This window comes from Solanum pennellii, chromosome 1 (genome assembly GCF_001406875.1).
Source record: "Solanum pennellii chromosome 1, SPENNV200".
Taxonomy (NCBI): domain Eukaryota; kingdom Viridiplantae; phylum Streptophyta; class Magnoliopsida; order Solanales; family Solanaceae; genus Solanum; species Solanum pennellii.
This window is the reverse complement of record NC_028637.1, coordinates 95,871,906-95,898,825: the sequence shown is the minus strand read 5'-3', so window position 1 is coordinate 95,898,825 and position 26,920 is coordinate 95,871,906. Positions and strand designations below refer to the sequence as shown.

Here is a 26,920-nt window from a genome sequence, read left to right as displayed (position 1 = left end):
GTGGGGGGGGGGGGGGGGGAGAGAAGATGGATAAAAAGAAAGAAATCCAAAAGAAAAGGAGAGATCATCAATCCATGTGTGTGTTACATGTGTGGATGGGTGTTTAAAATGCATTTGCTCCACATTAGCTGTATAAGGATTTGCAAAAGGTTTTAATGTTCTGACTACTCTACCCATCCCACCAATTGCCTCAAGATCTCAGGTTGCATGTTACGATTCTTTCTACCCGCTTCCTCATATACATAGATATAAACAGAAATTTCGTTTTCTAACATACCTCCCGGCGAGCCCAACGTTCCATGAGCTGAGTTCGTTTAAGAAGTTGTTCAGGTCTCTGCAAGATGAGAAGTGACATAAACATATAATGGGATAGAATATTGGTGAATGCTAAAGAAAGAAGAATATCTTGTTTGACATGAAGATTCAAGTCTTTTGTGCAGTGAAATTTTGAATGGATATGGATACAAGTCAACGTGTCAAGCATAGCCCACACAGACTATTGCAAACTAACTTAACAAAGTTATTTCACATGCCAAAGACCGATGAATAAGCTACAGAGAAGTAGAAACCTGAGTTGCAAGGTAGATATTGTTCAAATGAGAGGGACGAGTTTGAACAATAGCTCGATATGCATCTCTTCTTGCCTCAGTACTCTGATTCAAAAACCAAGAAAGTTCACCTTGTTCTTGAAGAAGTAAAAATTAGAAAACAAGAGCATGTAATCATCACAATGTAGTACAAGGTTATACCCCAAAGTCAAAGAAAAAGTTTGACCGGTCGACCATAAATAATTCCAATGCACTTCTCCTCAGCAGATATCTGTAAAGACAAGAAGTCAGGCAAAATGGCCGCTGAGGAAAGAAAACAGCTTTCTAAATAGACAAAATCATGTGATTTTTTTCCAGAGATTCAGATTGATTAATGAAAAAATCACTTCACAACACCCATGGGGTCCATAAAGTGAATGTGACTGAAATGTGTAAGAGTGCATGCAAATCCTTTTCCAGATTGAAATGTTACCAATATGTAAAAGAATGTGAATTGCCTTTCAAGCTTCCAACAATGTGAATCGCCTTTCAAGCTTCCAACCAAATGAGATATATTATCAAAGAAAATATGCTTCTTGACATTCATGTTTATTCATGTAAACCAATTCTACGTTTATAAACATCAGAATTCTATTTTCCATTCGTTATGGTTTGGATATCTATTCTAGTATTTGTTTAAAATCATAACAGTAATCTAGTCGCGACGAACTAGAAAACCCTCATCTCTACAATAAAACAGAAACTGAATGTCTGCTCAACCAGCAGAGTAGAAAGTCTATGATAAATGGGAATGAGCATCTCAAATTGAACCACAACAGTAATCAATTGAGGGTTCTTTCAGATAAATTTGTCCTTGTGATGTTTGAATAGATATTAAGCAGAAATTCAGTTTACCCTCACCTTCTGCTATAAATCTGATGAAGGGAAGATATCAACCAGCTTCGATCCTTCCCTTTGACTTTTTCGTCACTGCTGCAATCAAGATTATCCCCAGCCACATTGATCTCAGTGTTATCAACGATAAAATTTATTCTCCTTGTTGTAATCTGGCACAAGAAAACACTTTTCAAGTAAGTAGCTTTAACTTGTGTTAAGATGAAGATTAGCAAACTTTTGTCCACACTCAAAAAAATTGATCTGTTCCTACAACGGCAAACATTGGAATCCAAACAAAGTCTGCAAAAACTCATATAGATACATGCAAACAGCTTATTACCAAGGAGGCAGTGAATCTTTTTAACACCGAGAAATCCCCGAGGATCAGTGGCACACAATTCAAAACTCAGTGGATAGTGGGCCCACCCCGTTATCTTTCTTCACTTAAAAATAACATACTTTTGTCTACAGCGTGGTTTGAATCATTAAAATATGAGCTCCGCCCATGTGAGCTTTGCATAGCTGGTTCAAAGTCCCAAAAAAGTTCAGCTGTGGTAGGTAGGCAACCACTAGTCATAAATGATGAGCCCTATAAACATTGCTGACCCTTTAAAGTTTTATCGGGCATAATAATAAATTCGGCCATAAAATGAGCTACGGTATACATAGAGGTATTTTTTGGGTAATAAAAAATGAAAATTTGATCTCGAATGCTCAGAAAAATAGGACCTCCTACCTAAGGATATATACAGAGGATCTTTTGTATAACAAAAGAAAAGAAAATAATAGACAAAACAAAGCAGCTCTTCATCTCTAATCCACCAGCTATTCTATTGGGTCTAACCATTTTGCATTGCCCGTATGATTGTCATAAACAACGGAAGCAGGTCGTCTGACAAAGTCTACAGACCAATGTCCACACCTAAGTTATCAAAGGCAAATTTAATTTTGAGTTTCAAAAAAAAAAAAAAAGGAACGCATTTTGCACTTGAAAAAGAAACAAGTGCATTCTTCAGCCTACAAAATTAATAGAATTTCTATCAATTAATATCATAAGCATTCAACCCAAAAGAATAGCAATATATCTTATCGAATAGTTTATATTTAAGCACTGAGCAATTAGCATCTTCGATATGGCTCTTCATATTCTGGTCCATGCGACTCCTAATATCTATAAAGTACCCTAGTAGTGCTCTATGCATATGGGACATCGTACCATAATTTTGGGATCTCTTTACAGGACGGGTGCATTAAATCTTTATGAACTGTCTAAGCATATGGAATGTTCCCATGGTATCACAACTATACCACGTCCATGAAAATTCTGCAACTCAGAAACTAACTGGATGAAATGCTTTCGAAACCACCCCACCCAAAAAACAATGGCAGCTCTGTCCCAACAGCAGGGGGGTGAAGAAAACTTTGATTACAAATGATTTCACCAGTTTGCGACTACTCTCTTGACCTTCAATCCCTTCTTCACATCAATAACATCTCCTTTTTTTCCCAGTAATATGCACATATTATTCACGTAAAGGCGGCACTAAGATGGTTACATGGAATGCACAACTTCTTCAGTCCACCAAATTTCCAGTCATCATCTCATTAAGGCAGTTGAGTTTCTAAAGACGTGCATTTCAAAATGTCAATCATTGGATAATTAGAAGCTTATACATAATAAGCCAATATCTATTAGTACAAAGAAATATTTCATAGAAACCATATTTTGTATATGCAGACTTACTTGGAAAGTTCCTCTAGAAACCTTCAACGGCCTGACCATTGATGACGGTAGCTCAAGGACAATCCTTTCATCATGTTCGCTAGGAACATAACCAGGGGCCACTGCTGAAGGACTCTGCACCATGTCATGGTGGTTAGTAACTGGAGTGTCTCCAGATTCCAAAGATGTCTGCAGTGGCTGCTCAGCAGTTCCAGACATTCTACTCTGAATGTCACCATGATGTTCTGTGTCATCTAACTTACTATCCAAGTTGGAACCATCTTCCTGTTCATAATCCTCGTGTACTGGCTCAATGGAAATAGCTTCTGCTGCCAAAAGAGAGGGTTTTGATGGACTGATTGTTTGATCTTCCCCCTCTTTTAATCCGGTATGATCAGCATAATCTGCAGCAGAACCAAAATGATCTGACCCTCCATAGTTCCTTCTCAAACATTTCCGCATTCTTGCCGATGTTTCCATATTATCCAGCTTCCAGTAAACCTACTCATAAACAATAGTCATTAAACCTGAGTTGTAAAGCCCTTGATCGGACAAATAAAACAAAAGCAGCAAGTAACATACACGCTGAGGATTGTACAGACAATCACTAAATGGGCCAAAGAGACATTTGATCTCTAACAAGCTATGGATAAGTTTTCTCCATTGGCGTATTCCAGTATACAAGCGATGCTGCGCAATTACATTCACTTGTGACCGCCTCTCAACCTATAACCACATAGACAATCAAGGAATCATACAATGAAATCAACAATGTCATTGAGACCAGTTTTATGGACCTATCAGAGAAAAAGATTAGTGGCAAGTGTATGAAGATGACCTCTGATCGCTGCATGTTTCTAGCTAAAGCTAAACTTCCAACAAGAACAGCAATGAATTTGTAAGACAGGGCATTAAAATCTTTCCCATAAACAGATTTAGTATCAACTGACTGCAAACATTCCATCCACGCTGTTCCCATGGCTTCAGAAACATTCCATCTCATCACGCGTCCCATGTCGCTTCTACTCCGTCGCTGTGCTGATGTAGCCATTGCCACTGCACTGAGACCTCTTCCTGATCCTATCTTTGCATTGCGTTCAAGGTCTCGTGCAGCAGCCAATGCCGCTGCTTTTGCTGCCGCCTTGTCCTTGGGAATAGCTGGAGATTTGCTAGGTGCCTCTATAGGTTTCTGAAAACTTGAAAACGTATGAAGTCTAGCTGCTTTGCGCTCTAGCAATGAAGAATCCCGCTTTAGATGTGAGGTTGTTGCTGGTGCTGGAGCTTCCCCTCCAGCAGCGCCAGCAGCTAACATTGCCAGTGCCATAGCAGCAGGTGGAGATGCAAAAGCAGCAGCCCAGCTAGGGGATATCATAGACAGAGCAGCCTGAGAAAAAGAATATCTTAGTTCTTGGAGATTAACATATACAGAAGATTCTAGTAAGTTCTCAGAAGCAACTGACTAACAAAATGTAGCAGCACTAGTCCAATGCTTCAGTAGCTGAAGAAAGGAAGACTGTACAAGCAAAAGCAGAATTACTCATTTGCAGCTTTGATAGGAAATGAAGTGCTAGATTGGAGTGTTAAAAGTGGTGAACCTGGTGCGATATGCAAACTCGACATTGAGAAGGCATTTGATCAACTCAGCTGGTCTTACCTTATTTCTATCCTAAAGAAGATGGGTTTTGGAGATAGGTGGATTAGATGGATCAAATTTAGTATTTCAACTGTGAAATACTCACTCATTGTTAACAGAGGACCAGTGGGCTTTCTCTCTCCTCAGAGAGGAATCAGACAAGGGGGTCCCCTCTCTCCCTTTTTGTTTATTATAGCAATGGAGGTTCTAAGCAAAATTGATAGAAAAGGCCAGGCATGAGCAGTGGAGTCAAGGTTTCAGTGTAGGTACCAATCCCAGGCCTCCGTCACAGTCTCACACCTACTATATGCTGATGATATACTCATTTTCTGTGAGGCTGACTCAACCCAAATGTTATACCTGAACCTTACTCTCTTCCTCTTTGAAGCTCTTTCAGGATTGCATATCAATGTGCTGAAAAGCATAATGCATCCGGTCAACAATGTCGTTAATATTGAAGAGCTGGCAAGAATCATGGTATTATTTATTGGGACATTTCCAACCACCTACCTTGACCTACCCTGGGTAGTGAATTCAAGAATGTTGTAATCTGGAATAAGATCATAGAGAAATTTGAAAAAAGATTGGCCTCCTGGCAGATGCAATATCTATCAATGGGAGGAAGACTAGTACTTATCAACAGTGTGCTTGATAGCATACCCACATACTACACGTCACTTTTCCCATCCCTGGCAAGATCCATAATCAACTGGACAAGATTAGGAGGGACTTCTTATGGGAAGGAAATGCAATTCTCACAAACTTCATCCTATGAACTGGGACAAAGTCAAATATTACCTTCTCAAAAAAAGAAAAAGGAACGAAGTCAAACAACCAAAAAACAAGGGAGGTATGGGCATTAGAGACTTAGCTTATCACAACAAAAGCTTGTGGAGATTTAGTACAAACGACTCTAGTCTCTGGAAAGATGTTGCTGCTAAGCATGAAAGAAGGGATAAATGGAGCACAAAAACTTTTAATTCACCCCACAGGGTTGACCCCTGGAAATACATTAGCAAGTCGTGGAGTGAATTTTCTATAGAGGTATGGTTCAAAGCAGGGGATGGCTCACATTAAATTCTGGTGTGACAGATGGCTAAGTAACACTCCACTCATGGAAGCCTACCCAAACCTGTTCCAAATTGCTCAAGACAAAAACTCGACAATTGCACAGATAGATATGTCAACAACTGGAATGTAATGAACAGAAGAAATGTGCAGGATTGGGAGATGGGAAGTCGGCTTGAACTACTTGCTAGTGTGGAAAAATATAATATGAATGAGAATTGTGCTGACAGACCGGTATAGGGAAGAAACAACACCTTCACTGTAAAGATTGTTATCATCAAATACGCTGTCAGAACCAGATCACAGAACTTTGGCCCTGGAAACTTATTTGGAAGACCAAAATGCCTACCAAGATCATCTGTTTTTGTTGGATTGCACTCCAGGAAGCATGCTCAACACAAGATAATCTCAACAAAAGAGGCCTTGATCTGGATAATAATGCTATGTGTCAGAAAAGCACAGAAACAGTCAATCACCTGCTCCTTCACTGTGCAGCGGCCAAGGTACTATGGAATATGTTCTGCTGCATTTTAGCACTGGGTCATGCCACAATATGTGAAAGAAGCCTATGCAAGCTGGAATACATGGAGAGCTGACAAGTCCAAAAAAGTCTGGGTGATGATCCCTGGAGTTATTTTTTGGTGTTTATGAACTGAAAGGAACCGTAGATATTTTTTTGATAGGATTTCAACTCCAAACCACTCTCTTAAAGCTAGATGTTTACTTATGCTGTTTAGTTGGGTTAATTTAACCATTGTATTTAACACTGAACAATTTCTTGACTTTGTTAGTTCTCTAGTACTAGTTTGAAGATTGTAAAGGAGCTAACAACTTTTGTTTATGCTCTCTGTGATCCCTTTTGTCTATTCTGTAATTCTGCATCTGCTTGATGCTTCTTATGAAATACCTTACTTCATCAAAAAAATAATGTAGATATGGATGGTAACTGAAAGCCAACCACAAAGGCATAAGCTTGATGTGCCAGATTCTAATTAATTAACAGAAATACTTCAATAATAATGATAACTGTAAAGATCTTGTCACTTTAATCAAGATTTTTTTGACAAACTCTAACTCTCAAAAAAGGTTACAGACTTGCAGTAAAATCTACAACTGAAATTTCATCCCTATGTGAATGGAAGTTTAATATATCTACCTCAAGGGGCAAAGCATCTGCAGCCAATGATCGGTCATCAACAACAAAAGGATTTAAACCATCTGCAGTTGCCAGTTCATGAATTCCTGCCAAGAGGGGTCGCCACCTCCTTAAGGCTGCAATAAAAGGTGGTAAAATAACCTCTAGGTATTGCTTCCTTAGAGGAGTTCGATCCCTACCAACAGCATGCCAGACCTGCAACATATGGGTGACAGAAACATGAATCGAAATACAGAAAGCATCAGAAACATAATTTCCAGCTAAACTACAAGAACAAAGGAGTTCTATCTTAAACCTCCCTATAAATAGCTGACTCAGACAAGTAACTAGGTAGATATAATACTAACCTCAGAGAACATAACACAGGAGGCAACCAACACTCTCTGTCTTCTGGACTCAGAAATAGGCATGTTGAGAATTGGTGAAAGCACGCTGTCAACAAATATTGAGTTATGAGAGGAAACGAATTGGCATAGACATAGATAGCAGAACAAATATTACAATTACTAATCGAGCATGTTGTGAAATTTTAGGCAAGTTACATGTTTATGGGTATAAATTTACACCAATATCAAGGAAGATATTTGCTACATTTTCTTTAAGACGAGTTATTGCAATTAACAAATCATCACATTGCTCTGATAGCATGTTAATATAAAAATTACTTCGGGAAAAAAATTGAAATTTGTTAAAAAGTTAAAGAGTTATAGTGTAGTGGTAAGTGTTGGTATGAAATTGGAATGTTAGATTGTACCACATGTCTATAAATAGGTATTACTTGCACAGTATGATCAACAAGTCTTTTTCTTTTCTTTTCTTTTTTTGCTTCAAGCGATTTTAGCATCCGAAACTTTAAGTGATCTCATTCTCACACTAGTAAGTCACCTTAAGGTTCACGTGTGATTCATGGTGTACCTTAACCAGAAGTCTTGTGAATAAGCAAAACCTAAAAAAAATGAAAAGAGACACAAAAACAAAAAGAAGAAAGAGGAAAATGAAGTAGCTCAAAAAAGGTCAGCATATTGATACCTCCATAACAATGAGGATCGCGGTTTCCTTGATGGTACACGAGCATTCACGTCTAAAATAGAAAGATTGCTAGTCTGTCTACGAAAACCCTCCGACGTCCCATCTTCTGTCTTTCCATGCCTCATTAGCATCTGATTTCCACCATCATCTTCTTCCCTTAATGAGACAAGCACCATCCGCAGCATGCAAAGGAAAGGCTGGTCACTGTCTAACAATTGATATAGTGCTGCCATGCCTCCCATTCCAGTACCTGATCCTCCTCCGATGCCTAGACCACCACCCAGTCCAGACTCATCTAACAACAGTGCTTCTAACATTGCAACCGACTTCTTTACTAAAGGAAGTTCAATCCAGTTTCCATCAGCATCTTTTTCCAATGCAGAATTCCAAGCTTCCCAACCACTGCCGCCACCACCAATATCCGAGGTGTTTGAGGGAAGGCCAACTCCATACCATAATCGGCTCCTGTATTTCCACCCCTCAGCTAAATCTAAGGTACAGCTACCATATGACACAAATGCGCAAGAAACAGATTCATAAGGTTCAGTAGCTGCTGCTGCAGCTAGCCGCTCCATCACAGTCGCAGATATCTGTCCGTTAGGATCAGCCATTGACGCAAGAACCTAGTTGAAACCAGCATCAGTAAACTAAGTTCAATGAACAAGAAACCAAGTAAAATATAGTAGACTTTTTACAAGCATTTCAATATGGTCTGTCCAATAAATCTGGCTACAAACGAAATAGAGAGCATTACATTACAAGCACATGTGAGAATTACACTTGCAGTCTTAACCCAGTTAGCAGAGAGATTGAAGATCTTCCAAAACAATTACATGTAGGTGTAGGTGTAGACGAAAATGCAGCAACCACAGAAGACAGAGGATACAGAGAACAACTAGAGATGCAGACAATACCTAGAAGTGGAACAAACTCCAACAGAACTGCCAGGAAAATATGCACATCACAGAGGATAGAAAAAGAAAAGATCTGCAGACTAATATGACCAAAAGGTACTTTGAAGAAAAAAAAAGAGGAACATATAATACTTGAAGAGGAGGAATTCCTAAACTCAAAACATAAGTCTATAAATACATACATCGAGTGACATTCTTCCAGAGCTATTGGATGATTTATGATCAGCTACAGTGTCAAGAGTGTCTCCACCAACTACACTTGCAGGCTGACTACCTCCATGCACAGCATTTGACAGAGGAGTAACAGAACCAGTAGGAACACGTGCAGTCCTGTAAAGTTTGCTCTGCAGTCTCAGATGGTCCTCAACAAGCATTAAAATCACAATGGCATTCTCTACCAAGGCGACAGAAAGTTGAGCCGCATTTTCTGCTCCCAGCTTGGCATCCTTAGCTGACAACCCTTCAGCTGCCACACCAGCAGCAGCTGCGGCAATAACCTGAGTCTGCAGAAAAAAGAAAAGCTGGATGTAGACATTGTTGTAGTTTCACAATATTAATGTCTCGAGATGCAGAAAAGTTCAGGATGCATTCTATCAGATTATAAGAGTATAACAAAAACTTTAATTACAGCGAAGGGGCAAAAGATAAGTTTGCTATATTTGATAAGGAGCATAGTGACACCAGGATATCAGACAAGCAACCATATTCATGCTATATTCCTAATTTATACTCAAGTGTATAGAGAGCACAACATGCAAATCCTCTCGTTTCATACAGATTCTTCTTAGAATTTTTCTGTAGTTCTCTTTATTGCAAGGATAGCTAGTGGGTGCATCATTAATATTATTGCTTTGCCTTATCAAATAGAAAACTGTTCTGAATTTAACAAAAATCATAACTGGCAGTGAGGCCCTAAAACAATGTTGATTTTGAAATTAAAATAATTTGAAAAGGATCAAGGTGACACCAATCTCAAGCTAACTTCAAAAGCAACGAATTTGGGGAAAACTACGACTTCAGTTACTCCATCCTAATTCATGTGATTATAAACTATAAAGAAATAAACCTTGGGTCTAACTCAACCCAAGAGCTAGCTCATGAGGAGAGAATTGTCCAACCATACAAGCAGAACAATTACCCCATCCATGGCAAATGTGGGACTTCTGACACGTCCACATGTCCAGGCTGGAATTTAGATAATACAACATGAGATCCCAACACCGAGTAAGCCAATTAATAGGATGGGTTTGGAGATACCATGATAAGAAATGGACCTTGGACCTAACTCAACCTCAAAAGTAAGTTCATGAAGTGAGGATTATCTAAGACCATATAAGGAGACCAATTATCCATCCATAAACAATGTAAGACTGCATGTGTAGCTTAAGAAAGAAACAAACAAACAACTGAGGGGCAGGTATCACAAAGCATTATCAGAATGAGATTAAAAAATTCCCAGCTGGAATGTGAGGGGGGTGAACGAGTTGGAGAAGAGGATCACCCTGAATCTCTTATTCAGAGGTGGAAAATTGATATTGTATGTTAACAGGAAACAAAAATTGAAGAATGGTCACCAGGTCTTGTTTGACAAATTTAGAGGAACAGATGGTGCAACTGGGCTGAGCTTAAAGCCTCTGGTACAAGGAGGGCATCATAACAATATGGGACAAAAGACAGGGGAGTTGCTATACAACAGGGACTGTTTCCGCTCTCTTGTTTATTTGAAAGCTTAAAGGAAGATTTTAGGTGGGTCTTTTTAGGGTTTCATTTCTATGATTCACACTCTGCCTTGAAAGAGGAATTGTGAATGAGTTAGTTGCAGCAAAAGGGCTATGGGTGATTGGTGGTGACTTCAACATTTGCAGATTTAAAACTGAGAGACTGAACTGTGACGATAGATCAATGAAGGAATTCCCCGATTCAATTGAAGACCTCGGTCTAATTGATTTACCACTATATAGTGTTGTATACTCTTAGTGTGAGTTAGACCTAAGACCTAATGTAAAGAAATGGATATTGGGTCTTACTCAATCCCAAAAGCTAGCTCATACGGAGGAGGATTGTTCAAGTCTTATAAGGAGATAAGGGATTTCATCCCTCACTGTTATGGGATGATTCATCACACACACGCCCAAACCCTTTTTCTCGGACCGGAGCTTACACATTCATGGACAGGGAGTATATTCACAACTCCCATTGTCCTGCACGGTCCGAGGGTCCCCACATCAGAACCAATAGGCCTGGTTCTGATACCATGTAAATAAATGGATCTTGGGCCTCACTCAACCCCAAGAGGCAAGAGCTAACTTTTGGGGTTGATGTAGGCCCAAGAACCATTTCTTAACACGGTATCAGAGCCAGACCCGATCCGGTGTGGGGCCCAAGTTCCCAGACAGTTGTAGAGGGGTGGAAATACCCCGGTCCATGAATGAAGATGCACCAGACTGGACAGTGGATCCCCGGATAAAGATTGTCCGGCCTGAGAGGGGGGGTGATGAATGGAAAGAATCCCACATTGGTGAGGGATGAGATCCCCGGACTCCTTATAAGGCTTGGAAAATCCTCCTCCTTTTTGAGCTAGCTTTTGGGATGTGAGTTAGGCCCAAAACCTAATTTGACCCAAAAAAAACACTGGAGCAGTTCATTCTGATATCATACTGAAGATAAAAGTCAATTAGAAGAAGAGGAAACAAAACAAAAGAATTATGAAGTCACATCTTCAGCTTTCATCATAGAGACCAGAACCTGAAGAACAAGGTTACCTGAACTTGCAACTCCCGTGCAGCAAAATCCAGCAAGCTTCCCAACAGCCTTCTTTTGAAAATGGGCAGTGACTCTTCACGTCTTGGGATGTAATGTAAGCAAAATTGAAAACTAATGAGAACCACAAAATTGCCTTTGGATAGAAACATAAGATGCTGTCTTTACAGACCACTTATCATACAAAGCACATGAAAAATTAAAATAGTGCTTCAGAGGAAAATAATCTCCAGACAGGTCATGTTACCTGATTAAATAGCAGCCTAAAAGCACTATCATAGACAGGACAAACACTCTGAAAAAAGTCCACAAAAATCTACACGTCCAAGTTGTCATCCTTAAGCAGTGTATCAAGGTCAGGAAGACCTAATGCTTTTTAGCTCATGTGAATTGAAGGAGACAATTGGTTAACAATGTTGTGATGGAATAAGCAGGGTAATGAGTCCAAAAGTGCATATCCCATAATGGTGTTCAGCATAAAACTCATGAAACAAGTGGGTCTGAAAGTCGCCAGAAATATACAAAAGTGACTATTTTCCTCTCCCATATGTTGCTGGTTACAGCAAAGAGAGGAACTTTTAACCAAAACTCTGATATCATGTGAGAAATAAAGGCACGTGAAGACAATTGACTTATGCAAAGTCATTTTTATATCCAAGTACATAATCATGTTTTCCTGGTGTGAAAGACCAATACGAAGTATAACCATATACACCTTAACTATGTACATTAACTATCTATAATAATCTTGTAAGAGATGCAAAGCCAAAACCCCAAAATATCCACTCTTCTTCATTTAAACTGATTGAAAATTGCAATAACCAGGGGAACTATTCATGAAAGTACATCTAATAACATACTCTAAATAATTCAATACAAAGCAAATTTATACAGAAAAAGGGGGAATGGTCTCACTCTAGTACTCTAATAGTAATATGTAGCACTTCGAAAGAAAAGACCTTTGCCGAGAGGAAAATCACTGCAGCAAAATCAAACATTGGGATCTATTCAACACACTTGTAAACGCTAGTACCTGATTCTCAGGTCTCCTGTGCTAGAACCACCCACCATGGAAAGCCATTCTGCACAATGAATTGTAGCTTCAATATCCTGTCCAAAAAAAGTTTATCAAATGAAAAGTTTAATGCAGATACAAAATAGGAGAATGGCCAGTGCAGGGGACAAAACGAAGACCAAAATGCTTTAGAAATACACATATAAATTAGTCATAACCAGTTACTGACGCTTCCTCAATCCTATCAGGTCAATAAGCAAAAGATCTAAAACACCAAAGCAATCTAACACCCAAAAGTCTGAAACAAAAGGAAAATAAGACTGGGAGATGACTCATAACCAAAAATCAGAAGGAGCAATCGTCAAGTGCTAAGTGATTTGAAAATAGCCAACTGCATTTGCTCATTATGGTATTGCAAATATAATGGTTCTTATACATCAACTTATGTGAGTGGAGAACAGGTCATAGCTGACATTTGAGAGGGACTTAGTTGGTGAAAGCCAATAGAGAGTTTTGATCCTTGATATGATACAAAGTTACTGATTTCAAAAAAAAAACAATAGAGAGATAAATAGTGAAAGTGTCAACAGAATTTTGTTGTTTAGGACAGAGAGCAGCAGAAGATTTTAAATTGCTGCTGTCAAAGAAGGGGAAGGATGAGCACTATAAGATTTCAGGCAAGAAAGGGGACTTGGTCGAAGAAGCCAACCAAGATCGTGAAATCCCTATGGAAGGTCCTTGAAAATCAGGTAGTGAAGTTTTGATGAACAGACAGTGATTCTTTTGAATTGTTCAAATTGAGGGGAGCTATCTGCAGAGTGCTAACATTTTCAAGCTATGAGGAAACAGAAATTAATTAGAGAACAAGCACTGAGAAATTCATGAAAGAGGCTACAGTCTCACCTGCACATGGAGGAGCTATAGAGAACACTCTAGAGTCCCGGACCACAAGGCTAGCATTCAAAAGGCTAACTATGACTCAGAACATTCTGAAACCTGACTAGTGTCTCTCTCTTCCCACTTCCATTGGCAGATAAGATAAATCCAGAAGATATTGGATCCCTAACTTACACCAAGGTCTCCAGAAGAATGTGAGCCACCAATATCTGGTCTTGATGAAACAAGTAACTTCTCTTTGGCCATATATCTATGTGTGAAGAATCCAGGACTGACATAATCATGCCAAGACTATCAACATATCCATTGACCTCTCGTAATAAGATATCTTATTCATTCAATCATACTAATTAGTGCTAGCTCACCTCACAGATAGAATCATTCACGCTATTATTCTCCATCTCAAGGCATACACTCTGTTAGTTATCATCCTACTGGTGCTACACCTATGTTCTAAATGTTTTGACTTTTGATGTCACATGAGAAAATAAAATGGTTACCAAATTTTACCTGCCATCCATCCTTCTGGCGCATTGAGTGTTCTAACACAATTATAAGGAAGTTGTGTATGAGGTCTTCTATATCTCTCAAACTTCCTGGGTTAGCAGTCTTACTTGCTCCTGTCTGTCACAGAAAGATCAAAAAATTAAAGTCAGAATCTCTACATTTCTTTTAGCCTCTGTTGATAATGGAAAAAGCTCACTCTAACCACTACTTCACAGGGAAAAGAAGTATCAGAAGAGACATTTAGTAGTTCCACCTATGAGCGCCACTTTTAAGTTAACAAAGCCAAAAAAGGTGGATCAGTGACCACATAGGAAACTATTCCTGTATCAGTGACCACATAGGAAACTATTCCTGTATACAGAATTACAGGTGCATAAACAATGCAAAGCGACAGGCAACATGCACAAAAAGTATCAAAGAAGTGAAATCATAACATAATCTTTTTGTATCACTCCTTACAGTGACTTCCAATAAGAAAGCAAAGTATTTTTTGTGAAACAGTAGAAAAAGGCTACCTCATAGTTAGATATCAGGATCTCCAAAATCCACTCAGGCCACTCATCCATTTTGGTTAGATTGATTCTGTTTTCCGGGTGACTGCAAGCCATAATCAGAAGATCCTGAAACCAAACAGAAAATTGAAGTGAGAGAGAGACATGAAGAGAATGTTCAAAAAAAGATAATATATGAAGGCAATACATTGAGGTGAAGGTGTCATAAAAATAATCCCACCGACCACTCAACAAGTCAAAACATGAATGACGAAAATGTTGCAGGTCTGTAATATCTTACAAACTAAGACCTTCTCCCTCCTACATCAACTTCAACAAGAAAAAAAATGAATTTTCCTTATTCTTTGCTCTTGAGTAGGTTTAATTTTGTCTTCCCCTCTTCAACCAGGTACAAAAATGACAAACAAGAAAATGGAAAGCAGAAAATTAATCATGTTGATTTTGTTACGTTCTAGAAAATATTGAGGGCTACATATAAAGAAAACAATTTCTCTTGTCTGGCTAACCCTCACATGGGCCAGACCCCTTTTATCTCCAATCCTCTTTTCTTACACACTTCAATTCAAATAAGGAACCTCTGAGATAAATTATTACCAGATGCAATTTCAAAGAGGATGATGACAATTAGTAAAAAATTGGCATGATGCTTGGTTGGGGCACATCCCCAAAGATAAGTTCCCTCTCTTGTAAATGTAACTATTACCATTGCACAATGAAAGACACATTATGGATTGGAGCAAAGGATTAGAAGGAATTGCCATGACGTGGAGGTTGACAGGATATTCTCAATACTAAAGAAGCTGAGAGTCGTAAATGAACGACCTCCTGCCCTACTCCTTGTTATGGGGTACAAACAAGAGGCAACTTCCACTGTTAAGTCATGATAAAGTTCATCATTAAAAACAAAGTGTCCTACTGAAAACTGGCAATGGAAGATGATTTGGAAATCAAAGCTCCTCTTCGACAGCTTCAGCCGGGTTGCCGTGCATAATATTTGCTTGACCCTGCAGATTTCACATGCGTGCTAGGGAGCTTGAAGATGCAAATAATTTATTTTTGCATTGCCCTACTGCAACACAATTATCGAACATGGTAACATTTTTAGCACAAGGTAGGCTATGGCTTCTTCTTGAATAAAGCTTAAGTGAGCTGGTCAGGTATAACAAGCAACATAAATGATTTTTAGCAGTAGTCATCTGTCCTCGTTCTCCTCTTTGAATTTCCCTATTGAGTGGGGATTGGTGTTTGCAAATATGCATTCACTCGTGCTGGCAAAAAGCAGGGAGATGTTGAAGTGATGTCCAAGTCCAAAGGCAACGCCATCGCAATGCAAGCCCTCGGTTAACAAGCCAACCTCGTTCTCTTGAAAGAACACAACCTTGGCCAGCCTTTTGACTCCTCCCTTGCTGTGCCATTACCACTTGCGGATAACACCCGATCCAGCTGTCCCTGACCTAGCACTATTTAGAAACATAGAACTAGAATGCTTTTTGTGGCCTTTAGGAAAATGGTGCTACTTTTTTTTTTGAAACTGGTAACTTTAGTCTATATATCCACAGGTATACTACAATAAAAGTGTAGTTTCCCTTCAAAAGTTTAACTTACAGAATAAAATAGTCGTAGTCTAAACTGCTACCTATAACTAGCACATCAAAGATATATTTTGTCCTAGTTTATATATCTTGTTCACGCCAATAATAGAAAAGAGCTAAGCAGTCCATCTTGATCTTCTGTAAGCTATTCGGCCAATTTTCAAAATTCTTGTTGTTTCTCTCTTTCCAGATTGTCCACCAAATACATGCCGGGACAAGTTTCCATCTCTTCTCCTTGTCAGAAGCATTGCCATCTCTATTCCTCTGCTCAGGATTCCTTTAATGCTCCCTGGTTTCACCCATCTTATCCCCTTTAGACAGATGAACATTCTCCATAATTGTTCTGTCCATGTACAATGCAAAAAAAGATGGTTAATTGTCTCAGCATGTTCTCCACATAAAGTATATCTCGAAGCCAACTGATAGCCTCTTTTCTTTAGATTTTCATGAGTCAAAACTGCTTCTTTTGTTAATAGCCACATGAAGCAATTTACTCCGAGGGTACTTTTCGTTTCCAGATGATCTTCCTTGGCCATTCCATCTCCTGTCCAGCATTCTTGTTGAGTTCCTTATACACTGAATTTACTGAGAATTGACCTTTGGTATCATTCTGCCAAACTAATAACTCCTTTTCAGTGAGGTTGCTGAAAGAGCCTACTGAATTTGAAATTCTGCCACTTTGTCAATCTCCCAATCCTGAAGGTTCCTCCTTAAGAACAAATTCCATCCTTGTCCAGTCCACGTTGTAGCCACAGGTCTGTTGATGTTGGCATAAAGTGAACAATTCAGGATGCAACTGTTTCATAGGGACAAACCCATTCCACTTACCCTCCGAGAAGGATGTCTTTGATCCATCTCTCACTTCTACCTTGGTTCTGTGATATAGCACTGGCCATAGATTTCTAATTCCCTTCCATACAGTGCATTTATATGGAGTACTTATCATTTGTCATCCACTTATCTTCCATGTCATTTTTTGCCAAACTTCCACAACCACTTCATCATTAGGCTCTGGTTTTGTTTCCTCAAATTTCTTATGCCTAGGCCTCCTGTGTTTTTACTCACCATCAGTTCTTTCAATTTAACAAGACGAAACTTCTTCTTATCTTCACTGCCTTGCCATAAGAAATTTCTTCTAAGAGCATCAATGCTATTAGATACGCTGGCAGGCATAGGGAAGACTGACATCATATAAGAGGGTAATGCATCCATCACACTGTTAATTAAAGTCAATCTTCCTCCCAAGGACAAGTACTGACTCTTCCAACTGGTGAGTCTCTTTTCACATTTCTCCAGTACCCTTTCCATATGCCTTTGGACTTGCTTTTAGCTCCCAAAGGCAGTAGTTGGAAGCTCCCCAACCTTGCCTCCTAGTGTTCTGGTCAAAACTTCTGTATTAAGCACACTATTGATAGGATAGATGAAGCTTTTCCCCCCAGTTAATGTGGAGACCAGAGACAGCTTCAAATATGACCCTCAAAATCAGTATTTGTTTTTTCTCAGCTCCACAAAATACCAATGTGTCATCTGCATATTGTAGATGAGTTACTTCCAAACTAGAAAGTTCCCCTGCTTGGAACCCCTTGATCCACCCGTTTCCCCTTGCTGTATTAATGAGGTTACTCATTCCTTGATCACCCTCTTCATTGTCGCCTTTTTCTTCATTTGAGCTGATTGTATTTCAAAAACAACATTTCTACCTCCACAAGGTAATGATAAAGTCTGCATACAGTCTACCTTCCCCAGACCTCACTTGCGGAATCTGGTATATTGTATTTTGTTATCATAACAATTGTGAAACTTGCAATCACAGCCTATACTCGCAGAGATCCTTGTTCAGTCAAAAAAAGTCAGAAACAACGTTATATTTGCCTTGTTCAACAGAAGTAGTTCCGATATTAAAGTTTGATGTTAAATTTTCTATAATGAACTCTGAACAAAAACCTCAATTTTATATTCAAGCCAGAACAAACTTTAGAACACCCACGGAATGGTAATGAAGTGTAAAAACCTACAACCGCTACAGTACAAAGAAGATAGGTGTATAAGTTATTAGGAAAAAGTGATATGATTCAATACCTGCAATGCTCGGCTTTGCAATGGCTTTGGTGCATATGGAAGTGATCTTAAAAGAATCAATAAAAGTTGGATATGCTCAAACCGATGCCCAGAGTCATAGAAGTTCAACCCTTCATCTGTTGACGAGGCATTTATCTACATCAGGAGCAAAAAATCTTCAGCTTTATCTTTGAAAGACTGCCTAGAGCAGAAAACTCAATGGTAAATAGAGTATAGCCCAAAACTCTTGCATCTATAAATAATAAAGATGACTATCTGAATGATTAGCGGAGAGGAAATCCAAAATCCATACATTGAGGCATTCAACAAAACTAATCACAAAAAGGATATATGAGCCCAAAAACAAGATTAGGGAACACCTATATTGATCATGGCATAAACTTGGTCTAGATACCTGACTACTGGTTATTTCCATTAAAATAAAATCAACTAATGGTGTAAAGAAAGGTCTAAAAACTTATTTTCACATCAATATCACGTGATTAAATACAGATTTATTACTCACAAGGAACACAGCCCTAATATTGCTAAGCAGATTATATTCATATGTTCTAATTTTATCAAATCTTAATCAACTCAATAAACCATAAATTAAGAAAGTTATATAGGTGACGTTAACGGTACAGTACATAGAGTGCTAGAAGAAAATTATTCAAAAGGAGAGCTAGGAATATAATTAACTCAAAAAGAAATATTACACCGGCATAAGAATCTCCAAAAACTAATGAATGCAAAGTCATGATGCCACCTTGTTCCATAAAACACTTGTAGTAAATAAAATAATGCAAGTACCTTATCAAATCTGGGAAACGAAAACATGGCTTATTTGATAGTCTACACACGGTATAATTTCTCCACGAGATATTCATTAACATCATATTTTATTAAAAGGGAAGCAATCCTCACTGATATCATCATTTGAACAACTAAAGGGACTAATATTATTATGAAGTTTTTTCCATCCAAATGGATGAAAAAACTGTAGAAGGAATCCTTCTTTACCTTTCTAAGCAAAGCCGAGAAACATATAAACCCTCATATTGATTACAATATAAAACAATTTCATCACTTAAGATACTTGTTCCAGAACTATTAAAACCACCAGAGGCCAGATAGCTATCTATTACCACATAGTGCATCATACCAAGATATTGCATTACACAAATGCATGATGATATGAAGTCTGAGTTGAAGCTTGGTTGACTTCCCAAGGCAAATGCATAATGGAAGTTTTATTCTAAATGTTTGAGATATCTACGGTTTCCATTCTCTGGATTACATATCTAAACAGGATAGGCAAGAAAAAGGAAGAGAAAAACAGCAGTAACAATAAAGAGGTATCTAGTTTTTGCACCAATAAAGAAGTATTTGCCTATTTTAGATGTAAAGCGAGAAGCTAAAAAGGTCATGTATATGTTTGTAACTATGCATAACATCTTCAAGCAGGGAGTCTATGCAATGCACTGAGTTTCTTTCATCTATTTGAGCATCTGTTCATACGCAAACAGTATACTATCTTTCTATTTCACAGCGAAGAAAGGACTTTTTCCTAGAAACATACTAAGAGGGTTTCACACAGGAAAAAAATGAAGTGGTTGGTTTTCACAAAGAAAAGTTATGCAAGGAAATAGAAGAAATGGCAGGAACTGAATGACTAAAGAAGCAGCATATCAAGAGGAAAAGCATATTAATACCGAGGCGCCCAATAAAGCTGTGTATACTCTGCTAGTCATGAGCCTATTTGGTGCTGCTTGGAAGGCCTTTTGTAATGCAAAAAGTAGAAGGGAAACCTTATCATCAAACATGGTACCCCCTCCTTCCAGCAACCCCAGAAGGTTGTTTGTCACATCTGGGGGAGCATGTGTACCAAATTTCAGATAGCCTGATGAAACTAAAGAACCCAAGAGGTTAATAATTCCAAGCACAATTTCATCACTTTTATCAACATTGTATGCATTATTCCGAGCATTTTCAGCACTTATTGAAAAGCTTATTCCACCCAAGTTTTTTAGAAATGCATTCTCTGGGATAGACTGCATCTTTTCAATTGTAGACCTAGTGGAAATTGTGGCGCCCGCACCATTGAAGAGTACAGATTCCATTGCATTCACCCCTGTCTCTCTTTCTTTTGTATATCCTGTTTCACCAACTTCACTACTTCCCATGAGACAATGTGCCTCAGTATCCAGTTCAGCTTCCTGGGCTGATGCAGTAGTGACATTATGATCTACAGTGGATAAATCATCACAATCTCCAGTCTTAACTTCGCGCTGCAATAGGACAAGAAGTGTTTCTATACCACCACTAGATAAAAATGCATCAGAAAAGGTTTGAGCCCTGGACATATTTGGCTGTACAACCAACCTGTACATGAGATGTAGCACCCTGGCAACCTGAAATAACAAAAGTATTATGTTAGGCTCAAATAGAAAGTAAGGCACATCTGTTAGGAAGTATCAATTAAGAAAATGAAGTATCAAGAAAGTTCTCTTTTAAGAATAAGATTGTATTCCCCAGTACACAGAAGGTAGTAAATGCTACTTGGGTGGAGAAGGGAGTGAAGACAACAAAACACCTCTTGTTCACTGTACAGCCATATGTGGGGAGTGTTCCTGAACATTAGTGGAAAATGTCATACCTTTACTCAAAGAGTTATTTTGCTGTGGGAGTGGATACAGTTAGAAAAGACTAAGACTAGAAGGGTATTTGGAGGATAATACCAGCTTCATCATCTTATGTGTTTTGAGGAACGAGAAAAAACAGAGCTGCTTTGGAGGAAAGATTACAGCTGTACACATAGTAAAGTGCAAAAGGTCTTAAGACTGTATCAGAAGAGCAGAAAATGTCTTAGTTAGTTAGCTAACTGGTGAATTTAGGGCATGTGCATGATGAAAAGAATATGACAGATTTCACTGGCTCATTTTTACTTTCTCAGTCAAGTTTTCGGCATATGTTAAGTATCAAATAACTGGCACAAACTTTATGGAAGAGTACTAAAAAGAGCAAAATTTGAAAATTCAAATTGAGAAGTGTTTCCTGAAAACTACTTTATGCTATTAGAGTTGTTCCTCTTTCTTTTCCAACTATGTAAACCAAATTACAATGTTTTAACTCAATTGTACAAAATTTTAGGGCATGATACATGCAACAACAACAACATACCCAGTGAAATACCACAAGTGAGGTCGAGAGAGGATATAATGTACGCAGACCTTACCACTAACTCGTGAAGGTAGAGAGGCTGTTTCTAAAAAACCCTCGGCTCAAGTGCAACAAATCCCAGTACAAAGAAGAAAGAGACAATAAAGAGAATATAGCAAATAACAAGGATACAACGCAAAAGTCTACCAGAGAGGAGAATCATGTGATAAATCGAAACAGCGTAACCAACCTGCTAGGATAGGTTATTAAAAACAATAATAAACAATGATAGAAATAAAAAACAAGAACTAAATTAATACAACTAGTACCATCGCAAACACCAGCCACCCTAATAGATAATTGCCTATAATGTGTACCATTATGAATAAGATACTGTGGATACTAAAACAAGAAAGAAAACCATAAGAACTTATTTGATTAGTCCTTTTGCACTTTTTAAGATAGAAGAATTATGAGCAAATTCAAATATTAGTATCATCAAACAGTGTGAGCGTCTAAAAGTAAAGCTACTGAGATGAGACACTGATAACTAGAAATAAAGTTTAATAACTCCGGAACAAGAAGATCACATGCAACAAACGAATACGGTGTGAAAAAACTGACAAGCTGAAGAATAAAGATATAACGGAGTAAAAAGTTTGAGAAAACTACTAAGAGTGTATTCTTAAGTGACTAAGAAAATATAAATACTTAATATAATAGATTTATATGTCAATCAAGGTTCAAAACAAAGACATAATAAGCCATCAAAACTACACACCAACGAGGAACAGTAGTCTAAGTTTTCTTATAAAGAGCAACATGACACTTATTTAACCTAGAAACTTCCCGCCACTCAGCATACTTATTTATGAAAAACTGCACTTTACCTGATTTGGCTGTGGACAATCCACCATGAAACCAAGCAAACAACGGACATCATCTGTAGCTAGAGAAGGAGGTGCAGCCACAACTAGGAGCTCAATAACAACTAAGAGTTCATCAACCAAAGCGTTTACTTCACCCACAGGACGTGTTTCGTCATTCATAAATGTATCGGTAGAGTCACTTTCACGAATAGTCCAATAACATCTCCTGCAGCCATCTAGAAGCATTTGAATCGCATTGGCATCGCGCATCACAGATGACTCTGTGAAAACCATATCTGCAAGAGAAGAGAGAAGCTTCTTCTGAAGACCATAACTGCATAAGCTCCAAATCTTCAGATCCAGTAGAAGCATACTAAAAAGCTGCACTTTGAGTGTGTGGTTGTGCTTTTGTGATTGGCACAACGAAACAACTGCTGCTACCAGCGCCTCATCCCCGACTCCATCATGCTTCGCAACATCAAGGGAAGACAAAGTTTGTAGAAGGTAGTTTAAGATTCTTGACAGGACTTCTGGACCTTTTCTACGGCTCAATTCTTCATTGTTTCCAGGATGTTCAATGGCCTTCGAGATGATTCTGAATATGGGCGCAGCAATTGCAGTTGTCGCTAAAGATAAAGCAAGGTCACCTTGCTGAGGTTCCAAGCTATTCTCTTGCACATTACTCACTGCCAAAGGAAGTAAGGACATGGGACCTCCATAGGCCAATGCCCAAAGAGCTTCCGTTGGGCGCATTCTTGTTGCAACATGGACTTGCCCAAGAATCTCTGCAGGTCTTCGAAGCACACCTGAACGATTCAGAATCATTATCAATAAATAAATAGACAACAGTTACATTCTTCAAGCCACATCTAGACTAGACAAAATGAACATGTTAGGTTAAAAAAGATAAACTTTGGTTACTTACATGTCTTTGTACCAAATGAAAGAAAGACAAAGAGGAAGGGCCAGAGAGTAAGAGAGGTATCATATTCAATTTGTGTACAGAAAACACTTGTCAAGCACTCATTCATCCAAAATAAATATTATGTTTTAAAATATGAAACTTAATAATGTGACATTCATGATTGCAACAACTATAGCCACACTCTGGGAGTTTGGCAGAGGGTGTTGGAGATGAGGGTGATGAGAAGTATGGCTATTTTCGTGAATCAATTTGGGATTCATGCTTCATGTTGGGGTGCTCAACTGCAGAAATCATTCATCTTGTGAACAGTATAGAGAGAGGAAGGACTTACATGTGAGGCTTACGACAAAGTCCCAAGGGAGGTTATAAGGAGATACTTGGAGGTTAGAGGTGTACTTGTGGCGTCCACTAGGGTGATCAAGGACATGTACGATGGAGTCAAGACCACAGTACAGGCAATAGGAAGAGATTCGGAGAACTTCCCAGTTGTGATTGGTTGCATCAGGGATCAACTTTTAGCCTTTTTTTTTGCCTTGGTGACGGATGAATCGGCGTGCATATCTAAGTAGAGGTGTCCTGTTGTATGTTATCTGCGGATGACATAGTTTTGATTGACGAGACATACGGAGGAGTTGACGATAAACTAGAGGTTTGGAGATAGACCCCAGAGTGTGCAAGTTCAGTGGCATAACGCATGAGGCTGGTGTGGAAATGAGGTGACAGACCATCCAAAAAAGAGGAAGTTTCAAGTAGCTTGGGTCCATTATCCAAGAAAATGAGGAGATTGGCGATGATGTCACAGACCGAATCGGTGCACGGTGGATGAAATGGAGCTCGCATCCAGAGTCTTGTTAGAAATAAAGTTGTTTTCACTTTTTTCACTCAAAATTACTCACAAAAAGTCAAGCAACTCCAATTTGTATTCATGGCCAAACACAATATCACTTTTCCCTTTGAAAACAAAAACTGCTTTTTTCAAATACGAGACAATTTTCATGGTCAAACACCCCCATATTTAAATGTAGAAAAATGAGGAAATATGTAGGATGTCTAATTATTAAGTTTATATGATCAATGCTAGCAACTCTAAAGCGCTTTGTAAACTTGTGATGATGATCTAGAAGATAATGGACATCATAATTGATATTGATATGTGCTGTAAATGTAAAAGAATTGCCAAACCTGATGAACCAGAAGGAGAAGCATCTGGACAAAAACGGCCACTGAGCAAGCCAGGATGATAGAGGAGATGAAGACATCCTGAGATTTCAGCATCCAGAGCAGAACTTTCTTCAGCCAACTTTTGCACGTAGTCAGTTGTTGCTAACCACGGTGAGCCAGCTCCATGACCAAAAGAAGGAAGCACATCTCCTCCCCTAGAAGCTAAATGAGCCATTTTTTCTGGCCCAATTGGTTCCCTGAAAATGTATACAGGGCCCATCTCAGCAAACAGAGGGCACTGACGACGACGACGTTGTAAACCAGCCATAGTTGGGGGTGGATTAGTCCCAATACAGCAGAATGCAAGCGGCTTCGATATTCGGGGAAAGTCAAATGGTCGACTCTCATATAATGATCCATCAATGTACAGTCTTAGTTCACTATCAGCTTTCCCTATGAGGCCTTGCTTACAAGAGTGTTCAAGACCAATAAAGTACCAACACTGTGGCTTGAACGCGTGAGTGAAATGCAGTGAAGATTTCCTTCCTTTCCCACTACCGCTTTCAACCACCAGAAATTGGGCATGGAAGTATGCTTCAATCCCTTGATTATCAGCTGACAAGAAGCTGAAGAGCCGTGGCATGTGAGCTGTGCCTTCCCCAGCCAGTGCAGTGGCTGCAGCAGCAGCTGACATCGCAGATGATTTTCCTGACGTGGCAGCTGCAGCGGCAGCAATTGCAGCTGCTGCAGTTGCTGTATTTAGAGTATCAGCAAAGGACTCAATGTAGATCCATGTGGCAAATGCATATCCATTAGTAAAAGGCCAACGACTCTCCCCTGGACCCAGCAAGCCAGAACTTTCACCATCAAACTCGAAGGTGCATGCTGGACCTCTTGACTCTTTCCCACTCATGGCCTTCTCCAAAGAAAGCAATAAACGAGCCGCCCACTTGGTGGCAAGTGTTTTTGTGACTACTTGAAACCAACCATGCAGATCTCTTACACTAAGAGAATATGCAGCTAAGTGTTGAATGCAAAGGCATAAAGGAGTCCCATCCCATCTTGATGGCTCTGAAGTAGCAAAATCTTGACAAAATATCTTTTCAGCCGAATGCAGCAGGACGCGCAACAAACCAGCTGTAGAGCACATTGCTCGGTTTCTAGTGCAAGCACGCAAAATAGCAAGCAAACCTTTAACCATGCGAGACCTAGGTGACATGAGACCTGCAATGTCCCCAACAGAGGGAAGCCAAGGAATGAGTTCACCTGCCACAATGGCTGCTCTAGAGTTCAACATCACGCTTGGCGGATTATTATCCTCATCATCCTCAAAACACTCAACCCCTCCCATGGTGGCAAGAAGTGAATCAACTACCAGAAATGCAATAGAGTCAGCATCATCTCCAGTTCCAAAACTCTCAACACCACTTACAACATTTTTCAGCTTGTCCAATCCTTCAGGCTTTCCCATAATAGCAGAGTCTACTAAATGCAAGAGTTCTGGTTCCACATTTGGCACAACCTGTTTCGTCTTAGGTTTTGGTGGTGATCCAAATGGAGAATATGCATCATCCCCATATGAATACATAGCAGAATCCATCGAAGAAGAAGACTGTCTATTTTCATCTGTATCCATAAATTGCCTATCAGGATTAGGGCTCAAAATTTCGCTTTCATGGTGCACCTCAATGTCTACATAATCATCCCCAGATGGGATTTTCCCCAAGAAAAATTCAAAATTGTCCTCAATCCCACTTGAAGACCCTCTTAAATTATCAGATCCTGGAGATTGATTTAAGCCCCCAATAATCTTATCTTGATTCTTCAATGAAACAATGTCAAATAGCTCAGCATCTACCATAGGAGCTGAAGAAGAATCAACCCCTTTCGAGTCTACATTACTATGTACATTATCTACATTATCACCACCCAGTTCATTCTGGGTATTTTTGGGTTTCTCCTCTTCCATTCTTCAAACCCAAATGCTTAAAAATACAATCTTTGAAATGGAATCATAACTTTAACGATTGGAAAACTTGAAACATGCACATTTTTTCCCTAAAAAAGGCAAAAGATCAAACAAAATGGTAATCAAGATTTTACCTTTTCTGAAGGTTGATCCAATATCTGGGATTGAAAGATCAAGAAAATGAAGAATCGAGCGATGGGTGTGGGAATGGAAGCGAAATAGGAGGAAAGTTGAGCCAGCCAAGGTTTCGATTAGTCAAATAAAGAGCCCATTTGCTTTCAACAGCCCATTTGTCTAATTTTCAATATTTTCTTTCTTTTTCTTTTTACTTTTTTCTATTTTTGGGTTTGGGTACCAAATTACACATTATTTAATTCTGAAAAAAAAAAATTTAATGGTCAAAATTTTATTAGCTCATTAAATTTTTTCCTCATGTACATTTTATGTATCAAGTACATTGAATTAATGATTTAAATCTTTATTAATCAGAATTTTTATTAAATTTAATTAATGTTATTATCTGATAAAAGTAAAAGTTGATAGAAA

The 26,920-nt window shown here is 38.8% G+C and overlaps 1 protein-coding gene across 1 annotated transcript in view; it reads right to left on the bottom strand.

The window, feature by feature from the left end:
- LOC107032398 (BEACH domain-containing protein C2) overlaps window positions 1–26,639 on the bottom strand; it is a 36,684-nt gene extending 10,045 nt beyond the window's left edge. Inside the window, exons 1-19 of the mRNA XM_015233996.2 lie at window positions 24,427–26,639; window positions 22,341–23,125; window positions 20,004–20,702; window positions 18,310–18,444; window positions 14,642–14,746; window positions 14,130–14,243; window positions 12,741–12,817; window positions 11,710–11,791; window positions 9,130–9,450; window positions 8,034–8,656; window positions 7,352–7,436; window positions 7,005–7,199; window positions 3,986–4,531; window positions 3,730–3,873; window positions 3,169–3,648; window positions 1,449–1,594; window positions 750–819; window positions 570–653; window positions 278–334 (exon numbers count right to left, since the gene is read on the bottom strand). Coding sequence (XP_015089482.1) covers window positions 278–334; window positions 570–653; window positions 750–819; window positions 1,449–1,594; window positions 3,169–3,648; window positions 3,730–3,873; window positions 3,986–4,531; window positions 7,005–7,199; window positions 7,352–7,436; window positions 8,034–8,656; window positions 9,130–9,450; window positions 11,710–11,791; window positions 12,741–12,817; window positions 14,130–14,243; window positions 14,642–14,746; window positions 18,310–18,444; window positions 20,004–20,702; window positions 22,341–23,125; window positions 24,427–26,374 — 6,696 coding nt within the window. The 5' untranslated portion in view covers window positions 26,375–26,639. The remainder of the gene's footprint in view (window positions 1–277; window positions 335–569; window positions 654–749; window positions 820–1,448; window positions 1,595–3,168; window positions 3,649–3,729; window positions 3,874–3,985; window positions 4,532–7,004; window positions 7,200–7,351; window positions 7,437–8,033; window positions 8,657–9,129; window positions 9,451–11,709; window positions 11,792–12,740; window positions 12,818–14,129; window positions 14,244–14,641; window positions 14,747–18,309; window positions 18,445–20,003; window positions 20,703–22,340; window positions 23,126–24,426) is intronic.
- Between the last annotated feature and the right edge of the window lie 281 nt (window positions 26,640–26,920).